The sequence below is a fragment of the Neoarius graeffei genome, chromosome 14, assembly GCF_027579695.1.
Source record: "Neoarius graeffei isolate fNeoGra1 chromosome 14, fNeoGra1.pri, whole genome shotgun sequence".
Classification (NCBI taxonomy): Eukaryota; Metazoa; Chordata; class Actinopteri; order Siluriformes; family Ariidae; genus Neoarius; species Neoarius graeffei.
The window spans coordinates 29,336,111-29,357,687 of record NC_083582.1 but is presented as its reverse complement, the minus strand read 5'-3'; the positions used below and the strand labels follow the sequence as shown (position 1 = coordinate 29,357,687).

The following is a 21,577-nucleotide window of genomic DNA, read 5'->3' as shown; positions in this document are numbered from 1 at the left end:
TGTAAATACCATGCCCTCGCCTGCCAGTGAACCTGTAAACTGCATTAAAACCGTTTGTGGCTCTCACTTTGCATGCATTCTGCATTACACTTTCTGCAGTGCCTGTATCAAAGCTCTGCATTTGGTTGAGTATTATTAGGTGGGTAAATACAGTACATCAAGAACTAGCTAGGTAAAATATGCTGATAACTGTAATCATTTTAAATACGACGAGTGGCACTGCAGTCCATGACCTTGTGATCCTTCAAACTGGTAGCCAATATGATATCCATGATTGTCCAAAGAGACATTAGAGAATAATAAACATCAGGATGTTTGCTGATTTCAGTTCTAACAAATCAAACTCAGCAATTTCTCTTCTAAATCCAATGCCTGCAAAGAGAGGTATCCCTCAGGGATCTGTTCTCGGCTCTTTCCTGTTTGCATATTACAATTTTGTACAGAATGTGAATGTGCCCTCAGGTTTAGGGTTTAAGTTATTTTTGTAGATATTAAATTGAAAAAAAAAAAACAAATGTCACTGATTTTCTCATCTTTTACTAAATGCAACAGTGTTGTTGTATGTACACTTTAACAGGCAATTTAAATATTGTGATTCTGTACATATTATAGTGTTCTGTTGCAGAGTGCAGCAACTCTGGTTAAACACCAAGCTAAAACTTTGTCAATGAACACAGGAGTCCGAGTAGAGCTGACCTTTTACTCTCTGAAGTCTCATTTGACAAGCGGTGAAAACTGTAGTTAAAAGAAATACAAAACAGAAAAATTATCTGTATTTGCATAAATACCGCATTATGAAATAACTCAAAATATGAATTTACACCTTTGTATGTACCTTGAGCAACAGTAATAATCATTAGAAGAATGCTCTTTTAACATGTACAAAATTACCTTTTTAAATTATAAATGAAATATAAGTTTTTAACGATTACCGCTATTTATGCTTCTTAACATCTTATCATCATGAAATATATACACTTACGGCATTGCCTGAACAATGTTTCAAAGTGAATGGCTGTGGAAGAGCCTCAGAGCATGAACAGCATGTCAGTTTCCCTCTCAAAGCAACCAGGAAGAGAATGTAAACAAGGAAGTGATGTCGCTAGCAAGTCGACCTTCAAAATAAAATCCTCTCAAACAATTTTATCCTTTTTACTGCTATTTATAACTTAAACACATATGAATGAATTATTTTAAAGCAAACTATAAAGATAAATGACATAAATGCCTTAGAGGCAACACACTCCCTGTCTGGCCTATGTGAGGCCACTATGAACTTGAAGGAGTCTAAAACAACAGTCCTTGAATCAGTCCTTAGGCAGAAGAAGAACTACTTCTGCAACTGGCCTGAGGAAGGTTTTTGCATCACCTTGTTCAGTCGTTTTTATCTCAACCTTTCTCACATGTCCATCCTTCCCAGGAATGGCCGCTGTGACTATGGCCATGGGCCAGCAGTTGCAGACAGTCTGTTTGTCCCTGAGGAGAACCAGATCCCCCACTTGAAGGTTTCTGCATGGCAGTGTCCATTTTTGTCTTTGTTGTAACGATGGTAAGTATTCTTGGCTCCACCGGTTCCAAAACTGGTTTGCAAGTGCTTGAACTTGCCTCCATTGTTTTGTGTAAAGGTCCTTGCCAGTGAAATCTCCAGGAGGAGGTGGAACTCCTGATTTCTGTGTGAGGAGCATGGCTGGTGAAAGAATGAAGGGTTGTTGTGGATCTGTAGACACAGGTAGGAGTGGACGTGCATTGATGATAGCTGTGATTTTTGCCATTAGCGTTGATAGCACCTCGTGGGTTAGGCAACTTTTTTGCTGCAGGAGCATTGAATCGAGGATTCTCCTGGCAACACCAATCATCCGTTCCCATGAACCTCCCATGTGGGAAGCATGTGGAGGTCTGAAGTTCCAGCTACATCCTTGCTTGCTGAGGTACCTCTGCACAGTATTGTCCATCTCCAACTCCTTGCTAGCTCCAAATGAAGTTAGTGCTGCAATCAGACTGGAGTTGCTTTGCAGGGCCTCTGAGTGCGAAGAAACGCCTGAGAGCATTTGTGCAGCTGGATGCGTCCATAGACTCAATCAGTTCAATGTGGACAGCTCTTGAACTCAAACAACTGAACATTATGGCCCACCTTTTGCTCTCTGCCTGTCCTCCCCTGGTGCGTCTGATTACAATGGACCAAGGCCCAAAGAGGTTAAGCCCAACATACATGAAAGGAGGGCAGACCTTGAGACATTCTGGCGGTAAGTCTGCCATACGTTGTTCTTCCATTCTCCCACGCAGCTTCTGGCAGATTATGCATTTGTGGAGGACAGAACTGATCAGTCGCTTACCACCCAAAATCCACAGTCCAGCTGCCCTTACTGCGCCTTCTGTGAGATGTCGGCCCTGATGTCTCACCTGCTCATGGTGATGTCGTACAAGCAGTAGGGAAATGTGACTGTCCTTGGCTAGGATTACTGGGTTCTTTTCTTTGCATGTAAGCTGAGAATATTTCAGTCTGCCTCCAACACAGATGAGACCACCCTCTAAGATTGGACTGAGCTTATGCAAAGGGCTGTTTGTAGGCACCACTTTGTTTGCTTGGATGGCTGACAGTTCTTTTGCAAAGGCTGGCCTTTGTGCTGCTCTCAGAATGACATCTTTCGCTTGAGCCATTTCATCCACAGTACGAGGCAAGTGACATATGTGCCATCCCGAGCACCTGCTGTTTTGGTTGGAATGTTTGTGGGATCTTGCCATATGGATGAGGAACGCCACTGCTCGTAGTAGAGAGATGAAGGTGGAAAAACGCTGAAAGCAATCAGGGTTAAGCACAGGTTCCTCCAGGTGAATAGTGTAGGTGCGTACCTGTGGCCGAATCTCTGAGTCATTTTCTGGTTCGATGAGCTCAAACGTTTCATTTGTTTGTGTTGTTTCTGCAGATGATTGATACAGGAATGAAGGTCCGGTGAACCAGGAACTCTGTGCAAGATGCGATGCAGGTAAAGATCTGGATGCATGATCTGCAGGGTTTTCTTCTGTGTGTACATAATGCCATTGTACCGGTTCGGAGGACTGTCGGATACGTTGAACTCTGTTGTGGACATAGGCGTAAAAGCGTTTGTTTTGCATTATTAATGTACCCGAGCACCACCTTGCTGTCCGTGTAGAACCTGATAGCATCCAATTTCAGGTCTAGCTCTTCTCGGATGAGGTCTGCCATTTCTACTGCAAGTACAGCGGCGCAGAGTTTGAGCCTTGGGATTGTGGGTTCGGACAGAGGTGCTAATTTGGCTTTGCCCATAACAAGTCCTACTTCTACCTTTCCATCCTCCTGAATGGCTCTCAGGTAAGCAATGGCTCCAATGGCCATGGTTGAGGCATCTGAGAATACACACAACTCTGTGTGGACAGTTTTGATGAGCGAGGTTGGTGTGTATGTGCATGGCACATGAAGCTCCTTTAGGACTTGAAGAGAGTCTCTCCATGTTTCCCATTTCTTCAGCTTATCTGCTGGGAACGGTGTGTCCCAGTCAGCCAGTTCTGATGTAAGCTCCCTGAGAAGGGCTCTTCCCTGGATCGTGATGGGTGCCAACAACCCCATGGGATCAAAGACGCTGTTGACAGTAGAGAGAACTCTGCATCGGGTAATAGGTTTAAGAACAGTCGATGCAGAGAATGTGAATGTATCTGTTCTGATCTCCCATAGCAAACCCAAGCTGCACTGCATGGGTGTTGTTTCCTCACTCAAATCCAGATCCTTGATGACTGGAACACAATCTTCAGGCGGGAAAGCTCTAGTGACTGTTGGACTGTTTGATACAAACTTGTGCAAGCGAAGGTTTGATTCAGCAAGTGAAGCCTGAGTCCGTCTGAGAAGGTCGATTGCCTCTGCTTCAGATGACAGAGACACCAACCCATCATCCACATAAAAGTGTCTTTCCACAAACTTCACTGTGTCAGCCCCAAACTTCTGAGCACCTTCAGCAATGGCTCTATGCAGACCATAAATGGCTACAGCAGGAGCTGGTGAGTTGCCAAAAACATGAACCCTCATGCGGTAGTCAACAACCACCTTACTGAGGTCATTATCTTCATGCCACAAAAAATGAAGGAAGTTGCGATGATCTTCATGAACCAAAAAACAATGGAACATTTGTTGGATGTCAGCAAGGATAGCTACTCCCTCCTTCCTGAAGTGTAGAAGGATGCCCAGGAGAGAATTATTGAGGTCAGGACCTGTCAGAAGCACATCATTGAGGGAGACACCAGAGTACTGAGCACTGGAATCGAAAACTACCCTAATTTGGTTGGGCTTTTGCGGGTGGTATACCCCAAATGATGGAAGAAACCAGCACTCCTCATCCTCCTTTAAACCTGGCGCTACTTCTGCATGACCATTGGAAATGATCTTCTCCATGAATGCCACAAATTGTTCCTGCATCTCAGGTCTCCTCTTGAACTGACGTTGCAGGGATTCAAACCGCTTGAGCACGTGTTCTCTGTTATTTGGCAAACACTGGCATGGCTCTTTGAATGGCAATGGGGCAACCCAACTGCTGGTGTCGTCTTTGTGGACGTTCGTGTTCATGATCTTTAGAAAGAGGATGTCTTCTATTGATGGAGCAGGTTTGTTATCGTGTTCAGTTTGGTCAAACACTCTGTGTCCGAGCATCCTCTCTGGCACTTTGTTAGGCTCGCTGAACCTCGGCTGTGTTTCTTTGACCTGCATGAAACTTGTACAAGGCTGAAAAATGGAATGGCGACCATTATCGAGCACATGAGTCTTAAAGGTGTCAACCGTTGGTTTATGCACTTTACCTAGGCACACCTCTCCTATCACCACCCAGCCTAGATCGAGTCGTTGTGCAAAGGGAGCATTGCGTGGCCTGTTAACTTGCTGCCTGACCTTGTGTGCTCTGAGCACATCTCTTCTGAGTAGCAGGAGTATCTCAGCTTCTGGGTCTAGATCGGGAATGTGTTTGGCTATGTGATGGAGATGAGGCTGATGCAAAACTGCACTTGGTGTTGGGATTTCAGTTCGATTGTTTGGGATTTCAGGACACTCGAGGAGAGGTGGGAGAGAGATGAGAGCCTTGCCATCCAAAGACTCTACCTGGAATCCTTCTGCCGTCCTGCCATATGTTTCCATGATGCCGGAGCATGTTCTGAGATGGTACAAGAGTGGTTTATTCTCCACACCGAACAGCTCAAAGAACTCTGGTCTGGCTAAGGAGTGGTTGCTCTGATCATCCAAGATTACATAAGCTTTAATGGCTTTGTGCTTTGAATCTTTGGGGTAGACGGTTGCTAGGCAGATCTTAGAGCAAGAACGACCCCACCGTCCGGAGCCACAAACCTCTGTGCAGCTGGTTCTAACATCCGTCACATTAGAACCATCTTCTCCCTCCCCGCCGTTCTCCTGTGGCAGTGGAGGAGCCTTGGTAGGCTGAGGGCCGGGGTGCATGGCTGCATCATGGTAGGTGCTTTCACACTCAGAGCACTTCACAGAAGATTTGCAGTCTTTGGCAAGATGGGAAGTTGAAGAACAACACTTGAAACATATTCCTTTCTGTTTTAGAAAGGCCTTCCTGTCGTTGATAGACTTGTTTCTGAATGTCCTGCATTTCTTAAGTGGATGTGGTTAGGGTCATTGTTGATTGTAGAGACATCTGTTTTGTGAACTGTGATAGACTTGTTGGTGTTAAAGCTCTTTACTGGAAACCTTTCTGGTTTTGTGGGGTTTGTGCTGCTGCTTTGACACATAAAGCTCGGGTCATTACGCTTTTTGGCCTCATGACACACAAAGTTACAAAAGTAACTAAAGGGAGGGAAGCAACCATTGTTCTCTTCTTTGTACCACAACCCAGATGACACCCACTTTTCTTGGAGACCATATGGAAGCTTGTCTACTATTGGTCGAAGACCCTGGAGGTATCTAGATATGACAGCCCAGTGAGATATCCATCCTCCTTGGCACCTTGTATCTCCATGAGCAAATCTCCAAGTTCATGTAATTTGGTGTGATCTTTGGCTGCAATCCTTGGAAAACTGTCTAGTCTCTGGAACAGTGACTGCTCAATTATCTCAGGGGCAGCATAGCAGTCGCGCAGCCTCTCCCACGCCTTGCGGAGAGCCAGATTGGCGTTGTTCACATGAACTGCACGTATGTACCTCATTTGTTCTCCAGATTCTTATCCAAGCCATTTGGTCATGAGGTCTAGTTCTTGTGTTGCTGTAAGTTGGACTTCAGCCACTACATTGGTGAATGAGGACTGCCATGCACGGAAATTCTCCGGCTCCAGCTTGCCTGCGACCCTGTAGAACAGGATAAAGCGGCTAGAGATAATGAGATGAGATGAGATAATCAAATTGGTACAGTCCTGACATAACAAGATCTCGTCGTGCCAAATACTGTGCCAGAGGGTCTGGGGGTTTTGACGGACTAGCTGGAAGCATATGTTGGGATGTTTGCAACTGAGCACGTATATACGTGTGAGGGTTTGTCCTTTTGATGTCAGTCTTTGGCTCAACTCTTGTCAGTTCAGACAGGTTCGGTGCGGGTGGATGTGCCGTAACATCACTTTCAGGCTTGGGCTTGTTATTAGTAAGTTGGAATTCTGATGTGTTTGCAGGTGGATGCCATGTTTTGAAACTGTCTTGTGATGCAGCATGGTCTGGAGATTTAACAAGTGGGCCTGGGACTGGTGGAGAGGTAGAATGATTCTGATCATTTTGGGAGTGGACATATTCACTAGTACGTTGCAGTCTAAGCCTTTCTTCTGACTCAGATCTCACATTTCCCAGTATGTCATGGATTTCTGCTACATCTTCCAACACTTGTGCTTCAGCAATGGCTGTGTCTGCTTCACGATTTAATGTTAGCACTTCCAGCTCTGTCTCGATTCTAGCAGTTTCCAGCTGACTTTGAGCTTCTCTTGTTTCCTTTCTGCTTCTCTAGCAGCCTTTTCCAGTTTTAATTTAGCCTCACCATAGCAGCTTCTGCTTTAGCTCTGGCACGAGCTGCACTCACAGATGATGCTGATGTCATGTTGCTCTTGCCATTTGACACAGATGACTTGTTGCTTGCCATCTTCAACACTTTGGAATATCAAGTGCCACCTTTTCACTATAGTGTTCTGTTGCAGAGTGTAGCAACTCTGGTTAAACACCAAGCTAAACCTTTGTCAATGAACACAGGAGTCCGAGTAGAGCTGACCTTTTACTCTCTGAAGTCGCATTTGACAAGCGGTGAAAACTGTAGTTAAAAGAAATACAAAACAGAAAAATTATCTGTATTTGCATAAATACCACATTATGAAATAACTCAAAATATGAATTTACACCTTTGTATATACCTTGAGCAACAGTAATAATCATGAGAATGCTCTTTTAACATGTACAAAATTACCTTTCTAAATTATAAATGAAATATAAGTTTTTAACGATTACCGCTATTTATGCTTCTTAACATCTTATCATCATGAAATATATACACTTATGGCATTGCCTGAACAATGTTTCAAAGTGAATGGCTGTGGAAGAACCTCAGAGCATGAACAGCATGCCAGTTTCCCTCTCAAAGCAACCAGGAAGAGAATGTAAACAAGGAAGTGATGTCGCTAGCAAGTCGACCTTCAAAATAAAATCCTCTCAAACAATTTTACCCTTTTTGCTGCTATTTATAACTTAAACACATATGAATGAATTATTTTAAAGCAAACTATAAAGATAAACGACATAAATGCCTTAGAGGCAACACACATATTGTGTCTCACAGAAATAGTGTATCTTCAAGTACTGCAATATCAGATTTTTGTCCTACTGGGCTGATAACGGAAAAGAAATCAGGTTACAGACAAAAGCATTCCTTTTCATGCTTGCGGAGAAGAAAAATGCTCTCCTTGCAAGTTAATAAGGCCAAAATAACTAGCCGTCAGGACACACATGATCTTCTATAGATCCTCAACATTCCCTGGGGATCTCAGGATCCACATCTCATCCATGTTAACTTTGTAAAGGTGGTACAGAAATGCACCATGACTTAAGAAGATTCAAGAATGCCATAAGGTCATCCAGAACTCCTCCAAGCTTCTGCAAAAACACCACATGAATCTGGCATCTTTAAAATGTATTGCCTGTGCAATAAAGTGAACTTGTGAGGTAGACTGTTCAACTGATAACCACTTAAAAAGTCTGTAGTCATCTCAGGCAAGGATAGTAATGACAGAAAAAAAAGAGGAATAAAAGAACAAACTGGAAAGACAGCAATAATTTGGTCTGCCTCCAGTGGCTTCATGAAAATGAAAAGTGTGGTAGTACATTGTCTTCACACAATACAAAACAGGCACCAATGAACACTTGGGTTATATCCAGAGCATGGACCACAATACGTAAGCAAGGACTGTAGTCATTTGTCCACACCTTATTTGTCCATCTCACATAATTCCTCTCTTTTTGGATGTGGCTCCATCTTCCATACATTTGCTTTCTCACTTTATACCATGTCATTTCTGTAATTTGTCATGTAGTGGGTGGACCTAAAAAGAAGAAACCTAAGTTTATTGCACCCTGGTTTGTTCTATATCCCTCATATTTCTCACTTCATTTTTTTTCTCTCTTCCTCTTAGTGAATGTCTAGTTTTACAAGATGGATTTTCCAGGTCCACAGATAGATACAGATGTTTGAATAGTTAAGAACTCCTCAACAATATCATTTTTATAAATTTAACTTTCCTAAGTTGTGAGGTTTGGTATAAGATTTGAGGACATGCATGAGTGGCTTTTTTCAGCTTGAGTATGTATTGATTCTTCAGAAATGAGAGCAGATAGTATAAACACAGGCCAAGTTTATATGCATCACATGGTAAAATACATTTCCTAAGAGCCATTGGAAATTCACCTTCTTCAAACCATCCTGAATCTTGTAGCTTTTCACCTCATTCTGCTTCAATCTGGCAGTCCCACAAACAAGAAACCATTTACACATATAGACGCGATATTAATAAAAATAACATAACATCAGTCTCAAAAGGATTGATCGTATGCTTTCTTTTTTCATCTCTTCACTCTGTATTTGCTCATTTATCAAGCGTTGTTCATTTTGTTCCTAATAAAAATAGATGTAGAAAGACTTGGGCCCATTTAAAACCAAGGTGGTTTCTATGAAGCTATTTGGAACCTTGACATGTTCTCAAAGACATACATGGTCCCTAAAAAGTGGATTCTGATAAGTAAAAACCATAATGCCAGGTGCCATGATTCAGTTGAAGGTACATGCCTTGTAGAATGCATGTATAACTAGGAGCATGTGGAATGTGCATCTTGCAGACCGTGCCCTGAAATGCACCACTGCCTTGTGAAACAAATGTATTATTTGAAGCATAAACATATGTCATATTAAAAACAATTCACGTCAGAAACCATGGCAAGGAATCAAACATGAAAACATGCACTGAATGCTGATCGTCTGTACATCAGTTTTTGCTTTTCATGTTATTTTGATGTTGAATTATATGGGCATATATGAAAATTAATCACAGTTCTAAATGCTTGGTCATGCACCATGACTCATGATGTCAGAAATCTGAAATTATACTTTTTCCTTTACAGGTTGATGGTTTGTCAGTACAGTGGTGCTTGAAAGTTTGTGAACCCTTTAGAATTCTCTATATTTCTGCGATCTAAAACATCATCAGATTTTCACACAAGTCCTAAAAGTAGGTAAAGAGAACCCAGTTAAACAAATGAGACAAAAAATATTATACTTGGCCATTTATTTATTGAGGAAAATGATCCAATATTACATATCTGTGAATGGCAAAAGTATGTAAACCTTTGCTTTCAGTATCTGTTGTGACCCCCTTGTGCAGCAATAACTGCAACTAAATGTTTCCGGTAACTGTTGATCAGTCCTGCACACCGGCTTGGAGAAATTTTAGCCCATTCCTCCAAATGGAAAAGCTTCAACTCTGGGATGTTGGTGGGTTTCCTCACATGGACTGCTTGTTTCAGGTCCTTCCACAACATTTCAATTGGATTAAGTCAGGACTTTGACTTGGCCATTCCAAAACATTAACTTTATTCTTCTTTAACCATTCTTTGGTAGAATGACTTGTATGCTTAGGGTCATTGTCTTGCTGCATGACCCACCTTCTCTTGAAATTCAGTTCATGGATAGATGTCCTGACATTTTCCTTTGAAATTTGCTGGTATAGTTCAGAATTCATTGTTCCATCAATGATGGCAAGCCATCCTGGCCCAGATGCAGCAAAACAGGCCCAAACCATGATACTACCACCACCATGTTTCACAGATGGGATAAGGTTATTATGCTGGAATGCAGTGTTTCCCTTTCTTCAAACATAACATTTCTCATTTAAACCAAAAAGTTCTATTTTGGTCTCATCCATCCATAAAACATTTTTCCAACAGCCTTCTGGCTTGTCTACATGATCTTTAGCAAACTGCAGACGAGCAGCAATGTTCTTTTCAATTCAATTCATTTCAATTTTATTTCTATCAGATGATGATTTAAATCCCTAATTTGTGCCATTTCAAAACTCCCTGAGACAACATGAGGAACAAACCTTCAGAGGAACTCAAATCAAAAGAAGAGGAACTATCCTATACTGGGTGGCACTCGTCCATGAGAATGTAAATTATAGGGGGTATGCATATGAAAACACTGTATGCTGAAGTCACTGTGGTTATGCGCACTGAGTGGCAAAAATTCTACTGGCACCATTAGTGCTCAGCTCGAATACTGCGAAAACACATAAAATGGGAAGGAGCTGCTATGCAATTGACTGTACAAACAGATTCAACAGGAAATCTAAGCTATTTATAGATTGCTGAAAGCTACAGCAATGAGTATCAAATGGATCACCACAATTCACAGGAACATTTGGAATCCAGGCAAAGAAACATAGATTTCCAGTCATTATTTTGTGTCAGGTGTGTTATATTTTTGGGTAAAATCATACCTCAAGTTATATACTGTATAGATTATTTATCTAGATAGATAGATAGATAGATAGATAGATAGATAGATAGATAGATAGATAGATAGATAGATAGAATTTACTGATGTCAATGTCCATATACCAATGGTTCTTTGGAAAAGTTGAGTTTTGCCAAAGTTGAGTTTCTATCTTTTTTTACTCCTGCTTCTGCTGTTTCCCTACTTACACCAACCATGTTGCACTGTTTTGCCACTTGGTCTGATTGGGGGGTGGGGGCATGTTCTAGCTGGAAAATTACATAATTGCATACCCTCTATCCATGTGTAGAAGACAGTACCAAGTTTATTGACAGGAACAAAAGATTTTCATTATAGGCTTAAAAATCAAGAGTGTGTCTCAGTCCTGAACACGAATTGAATAGCTGTTCCACAGCTGGAGGGAGGAGCTTTGTAGGATAAAGTTATTATTCTAGGTACTAATAAAGAGCCTACACCTGTATTTTAAAATAATGCAAAAGCTTACTGGGCACAAATGTAGAGTGGATAAAATCTGTGATTAAAAATGAGATGCTGCATATCACCTCAAAAAAACAAAAAACAAAAAAGTGTTTGTATTTCAGTTTGTTTTTAGAATATGCTATAACATGATCTACAACACAACTTGGATTGGAAAACAAGAACAACATAAAAACAGATATCACATATTAAATGTCATTAAGACATAGTCTGAAAGTAATCAGGTATATTTTGTCCTGATTTTTTTCAGTCTGGTTTTTTGCTAGCTAGCTAATTTGCTAGCTTGCTACTGGTTACTCTGTGTGCTGCCTCACAAAGCCTCTGCTAAGCCACAGGGTAGTCTTGTGAAAGTGAATTGATGAAAATACATATTCTTTTCAGTATGGGAAATAAGGAAATTGAAGCAGACTGTCACAGGACAGAAAAGTCTGAAATGTTGTCCGTCCATCCAAATTTCAGCCTGTCCAAATGATGGGCCAAAAGCCTGGAACAATGCAGTCAGGGGTCCAGGGCCCTCCTTAGGGCCCCAGAAGCTGAAGGGCTTTAGATGTCTGGAGATGGCTTCTCAGCTATTTCCAGGCACATTTTTGTGATCTTCAAAGGCCGTATTACACTAGACATTAGTTGCTAATTAAACTACAAATTGAATATAATTTACAAGAAAATGTCAGAAGATTCAAGAAAAACATGCTTAAAGTTCTACCCAAGAAAATAATAGTACACACAGGTCAGTTCCATGTCTAGAACAAAGTATGGGGGCAAGGATGTTCCAGTTGGTTACAACTTACTTGTACTCATATATAGGTACTATAATAACACTCATAAAACATTATGTCAACAATGACTATTTTTATACTTTGTTTATAATAAGTATGAGAAATTTAGTAATTAACAGCACAACTATTCTTACATAATAGAGTTAAAATTTTGAGTACGAGATTCCAAGCACCTTTGTAACAAAACAACTTTTAAAATGACACAAAACTAGACATGGAAATATTATTTGGCATTCAGGCTCAAATCTGCTGGACTAGAACTTAGAAAATAGAAGAAAAAAAATTAAAATATAAATCTGCATCAGGGTGGCATGGTGGTGTAGTGGTTAGCACTGTTGCCTCACAGCAAGAAGGTCCGGGTTCGAGCCCCGTGGCCGGTGAGGGCCTTTCTGTGTGGAGTTTGCATGTTCTCCCCGTGTTTGCATGGGTTTCCTCCGGGTGCTCCGTTTTCCCCCACAGTCCAAAGACATGCAGGTTAGGTTAACTGGTGACTAAATTGACCGTAGGTGTGAATGGTTGTCTGTGTCTATGTGTCAGCCCTGTGATGACCTGGCAACTTGTCCAGGGTGTACCCCGCCTTTCGCCCGTAGTCAGCTGGGATAGGCTCCAGCTTGCCTGCGACCCTGTAGAACAGGATAAAGCGGCTAGAGATAATGAGATGAGATGAGATGAACATAATAATAACATAACCATTGATTGGCAGTTTGGCACTTAACATAATACTGTACTTCAAAGTTTCATGTAAACTGAACTCTTAATCAACTGACTGGATCAATCAGATACTGTCAACCCTAAAACACTAGTTCATCTGCATTGTGCAATAAAAACAACAGTGAATATGGAGTGTATTATTATTGTCTTATTTAGCGTGCCACTTGAGGAGAGGGAAGTGGCTGTAAAAGTTAGCAGGGTTAGGACCATCGGTGGCTGAGTTATGAATTTTTAAAGGCGGGCTCAAGCCAGAGCTCATATAGATTTCGGTGAGCAGCGCTCATGCAGGGGCTTCAGGGGTGAATAACGGGCTGAGCCGCAGTCATAGCTGGCCATGCCTGTGCTGGTTTGAAAGGGCTCGGGGAGTGGGAGGTGTCTGTAAATTTTGGCAGGGCTAGGACCATCGGTGGTCAAGTTATGAATTTTTAAAATCGTGCCCGTGGAGACCTCCGTTTCACAGACTGTGTTACAACATAATGTATTTGCCCAGTGCAACATTTGGAAGAAAATTTAAAGTAGATTAGACCCATACCTTTACAATTTTTCATGGGCCATCCGGTTTGATGCTTTTGAAATACAGACAGACAAATGGGAAAATTACCAGTCAATGTCCGCTGGTCCGGCCTTATTTCCCACACTGCTTTTTTTCTTCTCACATGGTTCTTTTAATATCCAGATTGAAGCACAGTGTAACTAAATCAACAAATATTAGAATCAAAGTGGAACCATGGTCAATAGTAAGCTTCAAACCTTTAGCGGTGAAGCACTGGTAAGCAGGACTCAGACTTTTTTACCCAAAGCTCTTATCTTTTTGTTCAGCAGTGGGAATCTCTGAGTCTGACACAAACTCTTTCAATATTAGACTTTACACAGTCACCAATTGCACCAATTCTAGTAATTTAAATGGTCATTCAAATACTAGCTGAGACACTGGCCTTTCTTATTCCCCTTTCTGTCTCATCCTAAATACAAAATATATGAAAAAAAAATCTCTTTGCAATAATCAACTAAGCCAGACACATTGTTACATAGAGCAGTTTAAATAAACAAATGAAAATTCAATAGTAATTGCATTGTTGGCAGCTGGCAGTTCCAGGGCTTAGTGGACATGCCTAATTAATCAAGTTTCATTCTGTGCAGGTCTTTATGGGTAACGACCAGAGCACTAACATTCACACATGTGGGAGCTATTTTGTCCACCCCCTACAAAATAGAGGCAAATGTCATTTTTAAGATGAGGCTACTTCTCTTTGTAATGCCTGCTTTCTGTTATTAATAGCAATAATAAGAGCTGCTCCTCCAGGGTCTCTCCCGAGGAAGTTTATTTTCACTCATTTCAGCGTAATGATGGCTCTGAGTCTGGCCTCTGTCCATGAAGAACCTGTGTGTGTGTGTGTGTGTGTGTGTGTGTGTGTGTGTGTGTGTGTGTGTGTGTGTGTAGACAACCAATGGCCCTGAATCCTCAATTCCTTCATTTACACTTCATTTTAATTTTCACTGCTATGTAAATGTTTAAAACCTTAGTAACTTATATTTTCTTGTAGACTGAATAGCTATGCAGTGCATCATCATCATCATCATCATCATCATCATCAAGACGAGTCCCCTCGGGCATCTTGCCTTTCTGCTATGCAGTGCAAACAAAACCGTAGCAAGTCAAATGAATTCATTGGAATAATAACGAAACAGATGACCTTTACCATGGTCACCCATGTTTTGCTTAGACCGTACACATACATAAATAATTTGAAGGTGGATTCTACATGTGCTCAAACTGGCTATTTGACTTGGTAAAAAGGAACTATTTAAGTAGACTGCACTGAATATGCATGCTCATGATCCTTCCAGCTGCATGGCTACAGTCTGTGCATGCAGCGTGTTTGTTAATTAAATCGGCCACCCAGATCGACCTCACGTAACCTACAGAGCATTGGCCATACGGTGGGCTCAGTCTGTGGTAATGTTAACCAGGAACAAATTAACACTGACAATTCTTAATATGAATGAGCTATATCATCCAGTGTATGGATAATGCCGGTATTTCACTGCAGGCCTTCGAATAAACAGCTGTGATTCATGCTATTTACTTTAATTAAATACAAGCATATTATATAATTATTTATTATTGCATGCAGGTGGAACCTGATGGGAATTTAGTGTTTTAAATAAATACATGAACACATATATCTGCAGAGGGCAGCAAGGTGGTGTAGTGGTTAGCACTGTCATCTCACAGCAAGAAGGTTCTGGGTTTGAGCCCAGTGGCTGACGGGGGCCTTTCTGTGTAGAGTTTGTATGTTTTCCCCATGTCTGCATGGGTTTCCTCCAGGTGTTCCGATTTCCCCCACAGTCCAAAGACATGCAGGTTAGGTTAATTGGTGGCTCTAAATTGACCGTGAATGTGAGTGTCAATGGTTGTTTGTCTCTGTGTGTCAGCCCTGCAATGACCTGGTGACTTGTCCAGGGTGTACCCTGCCTCTCGCCCATAGCCAGCTGGGATAGGCTCCAGATCGCCCGCCACCCTGTACAGGATACGTGGTTACAGATAATGGACGGATGGATATATCTGCTGCAAAAATAAGGAGCAAGGGCAACAGTCAAAATTTCCAGAAGAACTATGGCTGGTTCTGGAAGATGCTCAGTAAAACTTATCAGCTAATTACTTTATAAAACTACACAAACTGTAGCTGAAACTACTATTTTCTAAGAAAAAAAATGTTGGGCCATCAAACCAAATATTGACTTTATTACTGTTTAGAAGAAGAGCAACAATTTTATTCAACACATGTACACTTAAGTAGAGTGAAATTCCTCTTTGCATTTAACCCATCTGAAGCAGTGAACAAGCAATGAGCACACACACATACCCAGAGCAGTGCACAGCTATGCTACAGCACCCAGGGAGCAGCTGGGGGTTAGGTGCCTCACTCAAGGGCACTTCATGTTAACCTAACTGCATGTCTTTGGACTGTGGGGGAAACCAGAGCACCCGGAGGAAACCCATGCAGGCATGGGGAAAACATGCAAACTCCACACAGAAAGGCCCCAGTCAGCCACTGGGCTCAAACCCAGAACCTTCTTGCTGTGAGGCAACAGTGCTAAACACTACACCGCCCCACAGTACTGCTCCGTACTGCTCATTTTTAAATATAGAAACATATTCCAATTTCCTTGGCCACTGATTGTCAGTGAATGTAATCATAAATTAACTCCTTATCTTTCACTGTAGGCTTTGTAAAGAGTTTGTGAAGCTGTATTCTTACACTGTTTTCCATTTCTTCTTGCGTGATTCAGGTTGTCCTTATGGATGTTCACTGTCAGTTCAGATACTCAGCATGTAGCAACTAAAATATCTCTTGCTCCATATGTTACATAATACTTGGCCACCCATGGATGTGGATGTATAGCAAGTGAGTTCACAAAAAAAATATGTGGAAACCATTACAAACAACCTGTGGGATCTGCCCGAGTCCTTCCTCAACATGTTTTTTGGAAGCCTCAACTCCTTTGTGATTTCAAACCAGAGCTGGCTAGCTGGGGTGAGTACCTGTGCTATGATGAATGTGGGGCTCAGTAGTACCAAAGTGAAATCAGTGAGCCTAATGTGAGGAATCGGGTATTACCAGGTATCTGCTGTGGTTGTAGTAGGCTCCATAGAAGAACTCTAATATCTGTTAAGTTCTGTTGATAACCAGAGCCACCACCACTTCTTGCTTCAATTTCCACCAATTTCCAATAGCAATCTTGCTGGACAGAGCCACTTTGGTGCTTATGCTAGAACATAACAGTCAGCTTTTTTTGCCCGTGACTGAGCCACTCACTTTCACAATCTCTCATGGCACTTCTCCCACACCATCACCTCCATTCCATCTGTAGCTTAACTAATTTATGACAGTACACCCTGTCTGTACTGATTATTCCTCATTTTCCATGTCTCAGTGAAGTATTGCTAGTTCAGACTTATTCATCCATGTTTCCTTGCATTCCTAGTTCTGGCATTTGCTTATCCATTTACCTACAGTATGTCTGCCTATGTTTTGAGCTGTTCTAATGATTATGTTTGAAAAATCCCCAATACATCCAGCACTTACATCCAACTGCCTCAGGCTTCCATGTTACAGTCACTTGCCCAAACAGAAACATTAAGGGGATAATTAGAGAGTGACTGATTTGAGATAAACCACTATGGTATTTACATTTTATGCCGGATAATGGCAATGTTCACTTTAGACTTGTTAAAGAACTGGGAAAGAGAGTGAAAATGACAAAAAAAAATTGTTGAAATTAACAATAATAACCATTTTTTTCACAGTACACCTTTTCATTATGATTCCCTGATTTATAGCTTGCCTGTCAACTCAAAAATATCATTTAGATTCATTCGAAGGGTTTATGTGGTAGATATATAATGTGCTACAGATCAGGTAACTCACATTTGGCCTTGCAAACTAGACTGCCATTATTTGCAGTAAGAGACCTGATTTATAGCACAGCTGTTTTCAGTGTCAGTTGAGTGGAAACCTCTCAGATTCCCACCATATCATTCAAATGATCACTACTTTCTAGATCTTTGAGCAATTACAGACCCGAACCCACACTATCTATCGGCTGAATTAATTGATTCGATTAGAACTGCTGATTTTGCTGAAGAGAAGTAGCCATCAGACTGAGTCCAAGTGATCAGTAGCAGATGTGCTTAGGTGCATTTCAGACTTGAGCTAGTCACATGCTACAGCTTGACGATATCTAAAAATATTCATGAATTTAAAAAGTGTGCCACTCCTTTCGAAAAGGCAGTTTGTTATGTTCTGCTTTCAGAGTTTAATAATTAATTGTGTGATATTTTTTACTTTGTTCCACTCATATACAATCAATGTGAGAGTTTAGCTTGTTACCAGTATGAAGATACGCATGACATCAGTGCTGGCCATGTAGAGCAGTCAACTCGGGCCAAAAAGACATGAATGAATCAGCATTGTGAAGCACCGTCCCTGAGTCTAGGCCTTATGATTTATTCTTCTTTGGCAACGTGAACCTCGGTCATGTTCCAAGCTGAAACAAGACCTGTATGATGCAAGAACGTGCAACGACCATGCTGAGCTGCGGCTGAATCTGGATACGCGCAGTCTGTGTCTGTGTGTCTGTCTTGCACAATGTCTGATGAGGCAATGTGAGAAGGTGAGAACCTTTTTTTATATGACACGTAGAACATGCACAGCCCCAAAGCTAAAACACACATGTGCATATAATATAGGTCAAAGTTAAATCAGTTTGTCATATTATTTGTTTATGCAACATGGTTAAATGCTCTGCTAAGTAATTTGTTATATGTGAATGTGGCAAGGCCAGTTTAGATCAAATCATTAAAAGGTTCCTAGTAAATTCAGTTTATATATATATATATATATATATATATATATATATATATATATATATATATATATATATATATATATATATAACAATGTATAAGCCTTTCTGCCTTTCTGATGATTCACAGTATAGTTTTTCCAACTTCAGTCCCACATATTATTTATTTTATCATCAGTTACATAGATGACATCTTTATTTCAGGAGAAGTGCACAGCTGGCATGGAGGCATAGTCAAGAGATTTACATTTATTATTTTTCTTGCTTTATCTCCCTTGAGTGGTATGACAGATACACTCTTTCTTTTTTCTCCAGACACCATTAATGTCCAAAGGCCTTTGATATGTCACAAAATCAAAATTGCATTCAAAAAGGTATTTTCCACTATTAAATACTTTGGATACAGATGAAACTAGAGAAAAATCAGGCATTAGTGACTATGTTTATATAGGTATATTTTATTCTTACATTATACATTCCATTATTATTATTATTATTATTATTATTATTATTATTATTTCTTCTCAGTCTGCCTCTAAGGGCTCCCGTTATTGTCATTATTCCCTTTAATAATATCAAGATTTACTGTCAGCCTACTTTTTCTTTTTTTCAGTGTCTCTGGTTTACTGCATATTGGAGCAGCACAGGGAGAAATTTTTAAAAGATCTTGACATCTGATATGACTGAGCAGTGATGACAAAAGCAGAAATGACAAAAAGGAAAAAAAAGAAAAAGTAAAGCACCAAAGAGGAAGCACAGCCTGTGATATGATGACAAGATTCAGTAAACTTTTATCTGATCATGGTATCCATGGTAACCATGCCTCATTTCACAGTGGTAATGGCATCTTTATAATTCTTAAATAGTACAAAATAAAACCGTTCTATAAGCAGATGTGTCCAAATACTTGTTGGTATTGTGTATATATAATACCACAAAGCAGCATTTGGGTCAAATTAGCAAACCAGAAAAGGCCCAAGAGACCCAGGCAGCGTGATTTTAATGTAAAAGAAAAGGTGGATGTTAGATATGGGCATATTGAGATTGAGGAGCCTGTATATGAGCAGGTGTAGGTTTATAATCCCAGAAGTATATCTTGGTGTGAGTGCATCCATGTAAAATTACTCACTGTAGCAGGAAGAAAAATGTAAACCAGCTGTAAGACTGAGAAGGAGGAGAAGGGCATTTGGGTTACGCTTCAGTTTAATATCGCATATTAGAATCTTGCACCTGCATCAGGTTGGGCAGAAGAAGCACTACAGCTGGACAGAGGAGCCTCATACTCTATGGCCACATACTCTATGTGCCTTCCTTCACTGCACCTGTGAGATTATAGTCTTTAATTTTCTGTCTCACAGCTTCAGGGTCCCTGGATCCATCCATCTATCCATATCTCAGGTTACTGTCTGCATAGACTTCATGTTCTCCCTGTGTCTGTGTGTTTCCTCTGATTTCCTCCCACCTCCTAAAAATATGCTAGGAGCAGGACAGGCTACACTAAAACACCCTTAGGTGTGAGCTAGTGTGTGTGACTGATGTCTGGCGATGGGGTGATGGGCTGCCATCCCCTCCATGGTGTATTCCCACTTCACAGCCAATGTTCCCAGGATAGGCTCCAGATCTACCAGGATAAAGCTGTTCTTGAAGATGGATGGATGAACACTATAAGTGTGCAAAGCTCACAGGATAAGCAAGTGTACATGTAATTTATCATGTTGAAGAGATACTGGGCACAAAGTTAGGCGAAGCCTGGAATGCCAAATGCCAAGATGAATATCTGAAGATATATATCTGGGACTTCTTCCTCAGTGCTCTTAAAGTTTCTTCTATTTGCACACTGAGAAATAATAAATATGCAAAGACAGACACGCACACACACATGCACAGGCCATGGTGCCGTTTGTAAGCTTTAAACTTGGGTCAGGCAAGACCACAAAATAAAACAGATGTTCTCATAATGCAAATACAATAGATCTGGCACCAAGGCCCAGTCTGAACGTCACACATGTGCGCATACACACACACACACACACACACAGCATGATTCTAGTGCCTTTCAGAGTCAATACAATGACTGTGACTAGGTCTCACTTTCTGACGAAGAGAAAATAATTCTCCCCACACCCCAAAGATGCAGGCTTACACACACACACACACACACACACACACACACACACACAGTGTGCATTGGCAAGTTGTGCTGAGGTCCCCAGCTGGGTTTGAATTGGATAAGAGCAAGCTGACAGAGTGACAGGTTCTACTTAAGTCATAACAATGATTAATTTCACAGTTCAGCAAGTGCTGCAGAAACTGACTCGTTTACTGTAAAGGCCTGGAGAGAGGCTCACAATCAAATGAACGTGTTTGTCCATTAGCCAAGCAGAAGCATAAAACCTGTTGGAGAGAATGAACGCATTACACTTTTATTATTGCTGGCATTTTCATTTGGTGATGATTTTTGAGAAGTAATTTTTCGCTATGTTTTATTCAGTGTTTCCATTATACAACCTCAAACAAGGAACTCATCAGAAAGTAATGAGTCATATATTAACTACTAGAGGAACAAATTACTTGTCATTAACTGATGCATGACATTAGCTTTATCTGTTTATCTTTTTAGTGCCTGAAAACATATCAGTCTTTTATTAGTACAAATCTAGCCAGTTAACTGTGATGTGTGATGTATATTTACCGCCTATATTTACTCTGTCTCTGTAGTGTAGTGGTTAGCACTGTCACCTCACAGCAAGAAGGTTCTGGGTTTGAGCCCAGTGGCCGACGGGGGCATTTCTGTGTGGAGTTTGCATGTTCTTCCTGTGTCTGTGTGGGTTTCCTCTGGGTACTCCAGTTTCTCCTACAGTCCAAAGGCATGCAGGTTAGGCTAATTGGTGGCTCTAAATTGTCCATGAGTGAATGGTTGAGAGGAGAAAGCCCCTATAATAATCCAGTAGAAGGCAAGAAGAAACCACTACTGTAATGTTCCCTAGACACTTTGATGGTTGAAGCTATCAGAGCAGCCATGTCACTGTAGTGATATGCCAAAATGGATGGATGGATTTACTCTGTGCACTCATTGTTTTAAATTTAACAAGTGACTATATCTGGATGATGATTGCGCTAAAGCAAATACTTTGTTCAGTGTTCATACTATGAGCAGCCATGATGATTTGTAGTCAAATACTGAACTCAGGGCTGTGGAGACCTTCCTGGTGTTCTGATCTAAGGAAGGGTTTTTGTTGATTTAAGGAGAAGCCTTTAC

General features: G+C 41.0%; 1 protein-coding gene across 2 annotated transcripts; it reads right to left on the bottom strand.

Moving 5' to 3' along the window:
- Window positions 1–521: 521 nt before the first annotated feature.
- Window positions 522–7,502, bottom strand: LOC132898102 (uncharacterized). 2 transcript variants are annotated; one of them, XM_060939494.1, is made up of 3 exons: window positions 7,435–7,502; window positions 983–7,240; window positions 522–735 (listed from the first exon to the last, which is right to left on the bottom strand). In XM_060939494.1, the coding sequence occupies exon 2, from the start codon at window positions 5,447–5,449 to the stop codon at window positions 2,900–2,902; it is 2,550 nt and encodes an 849-aa protein (XP_060795477.1). In that variant the 5' UTR covers window positions 5,450–7,240; window positions 7,435–7,502; the 3' UTR covers window positions 522–735; window positions 983–2,899. The 2 variants fall into 2 exon arrangements, with proteins under 2 accessions (XP_060795477.1, XP_060795476.1); XM_060939493.1 differs by lacking the exon at window positions 7,435–7,502 and adding an exon at window positions 7,341–7,424.
- Between the last annotated feature and the right edge of the window lie 14,075 nt (window positions 7,503–21,577).

Bases quoted from the DNA above. Each gene is read 5' to 3' on its own strand.
- LOC132898102 (XM_060939494.1), bottom strand. From the start codon at position 5,449: ATGCACCCCGGCCCTCAGCCTACCAAGGCTCCTCCACTGCCACAGGAG.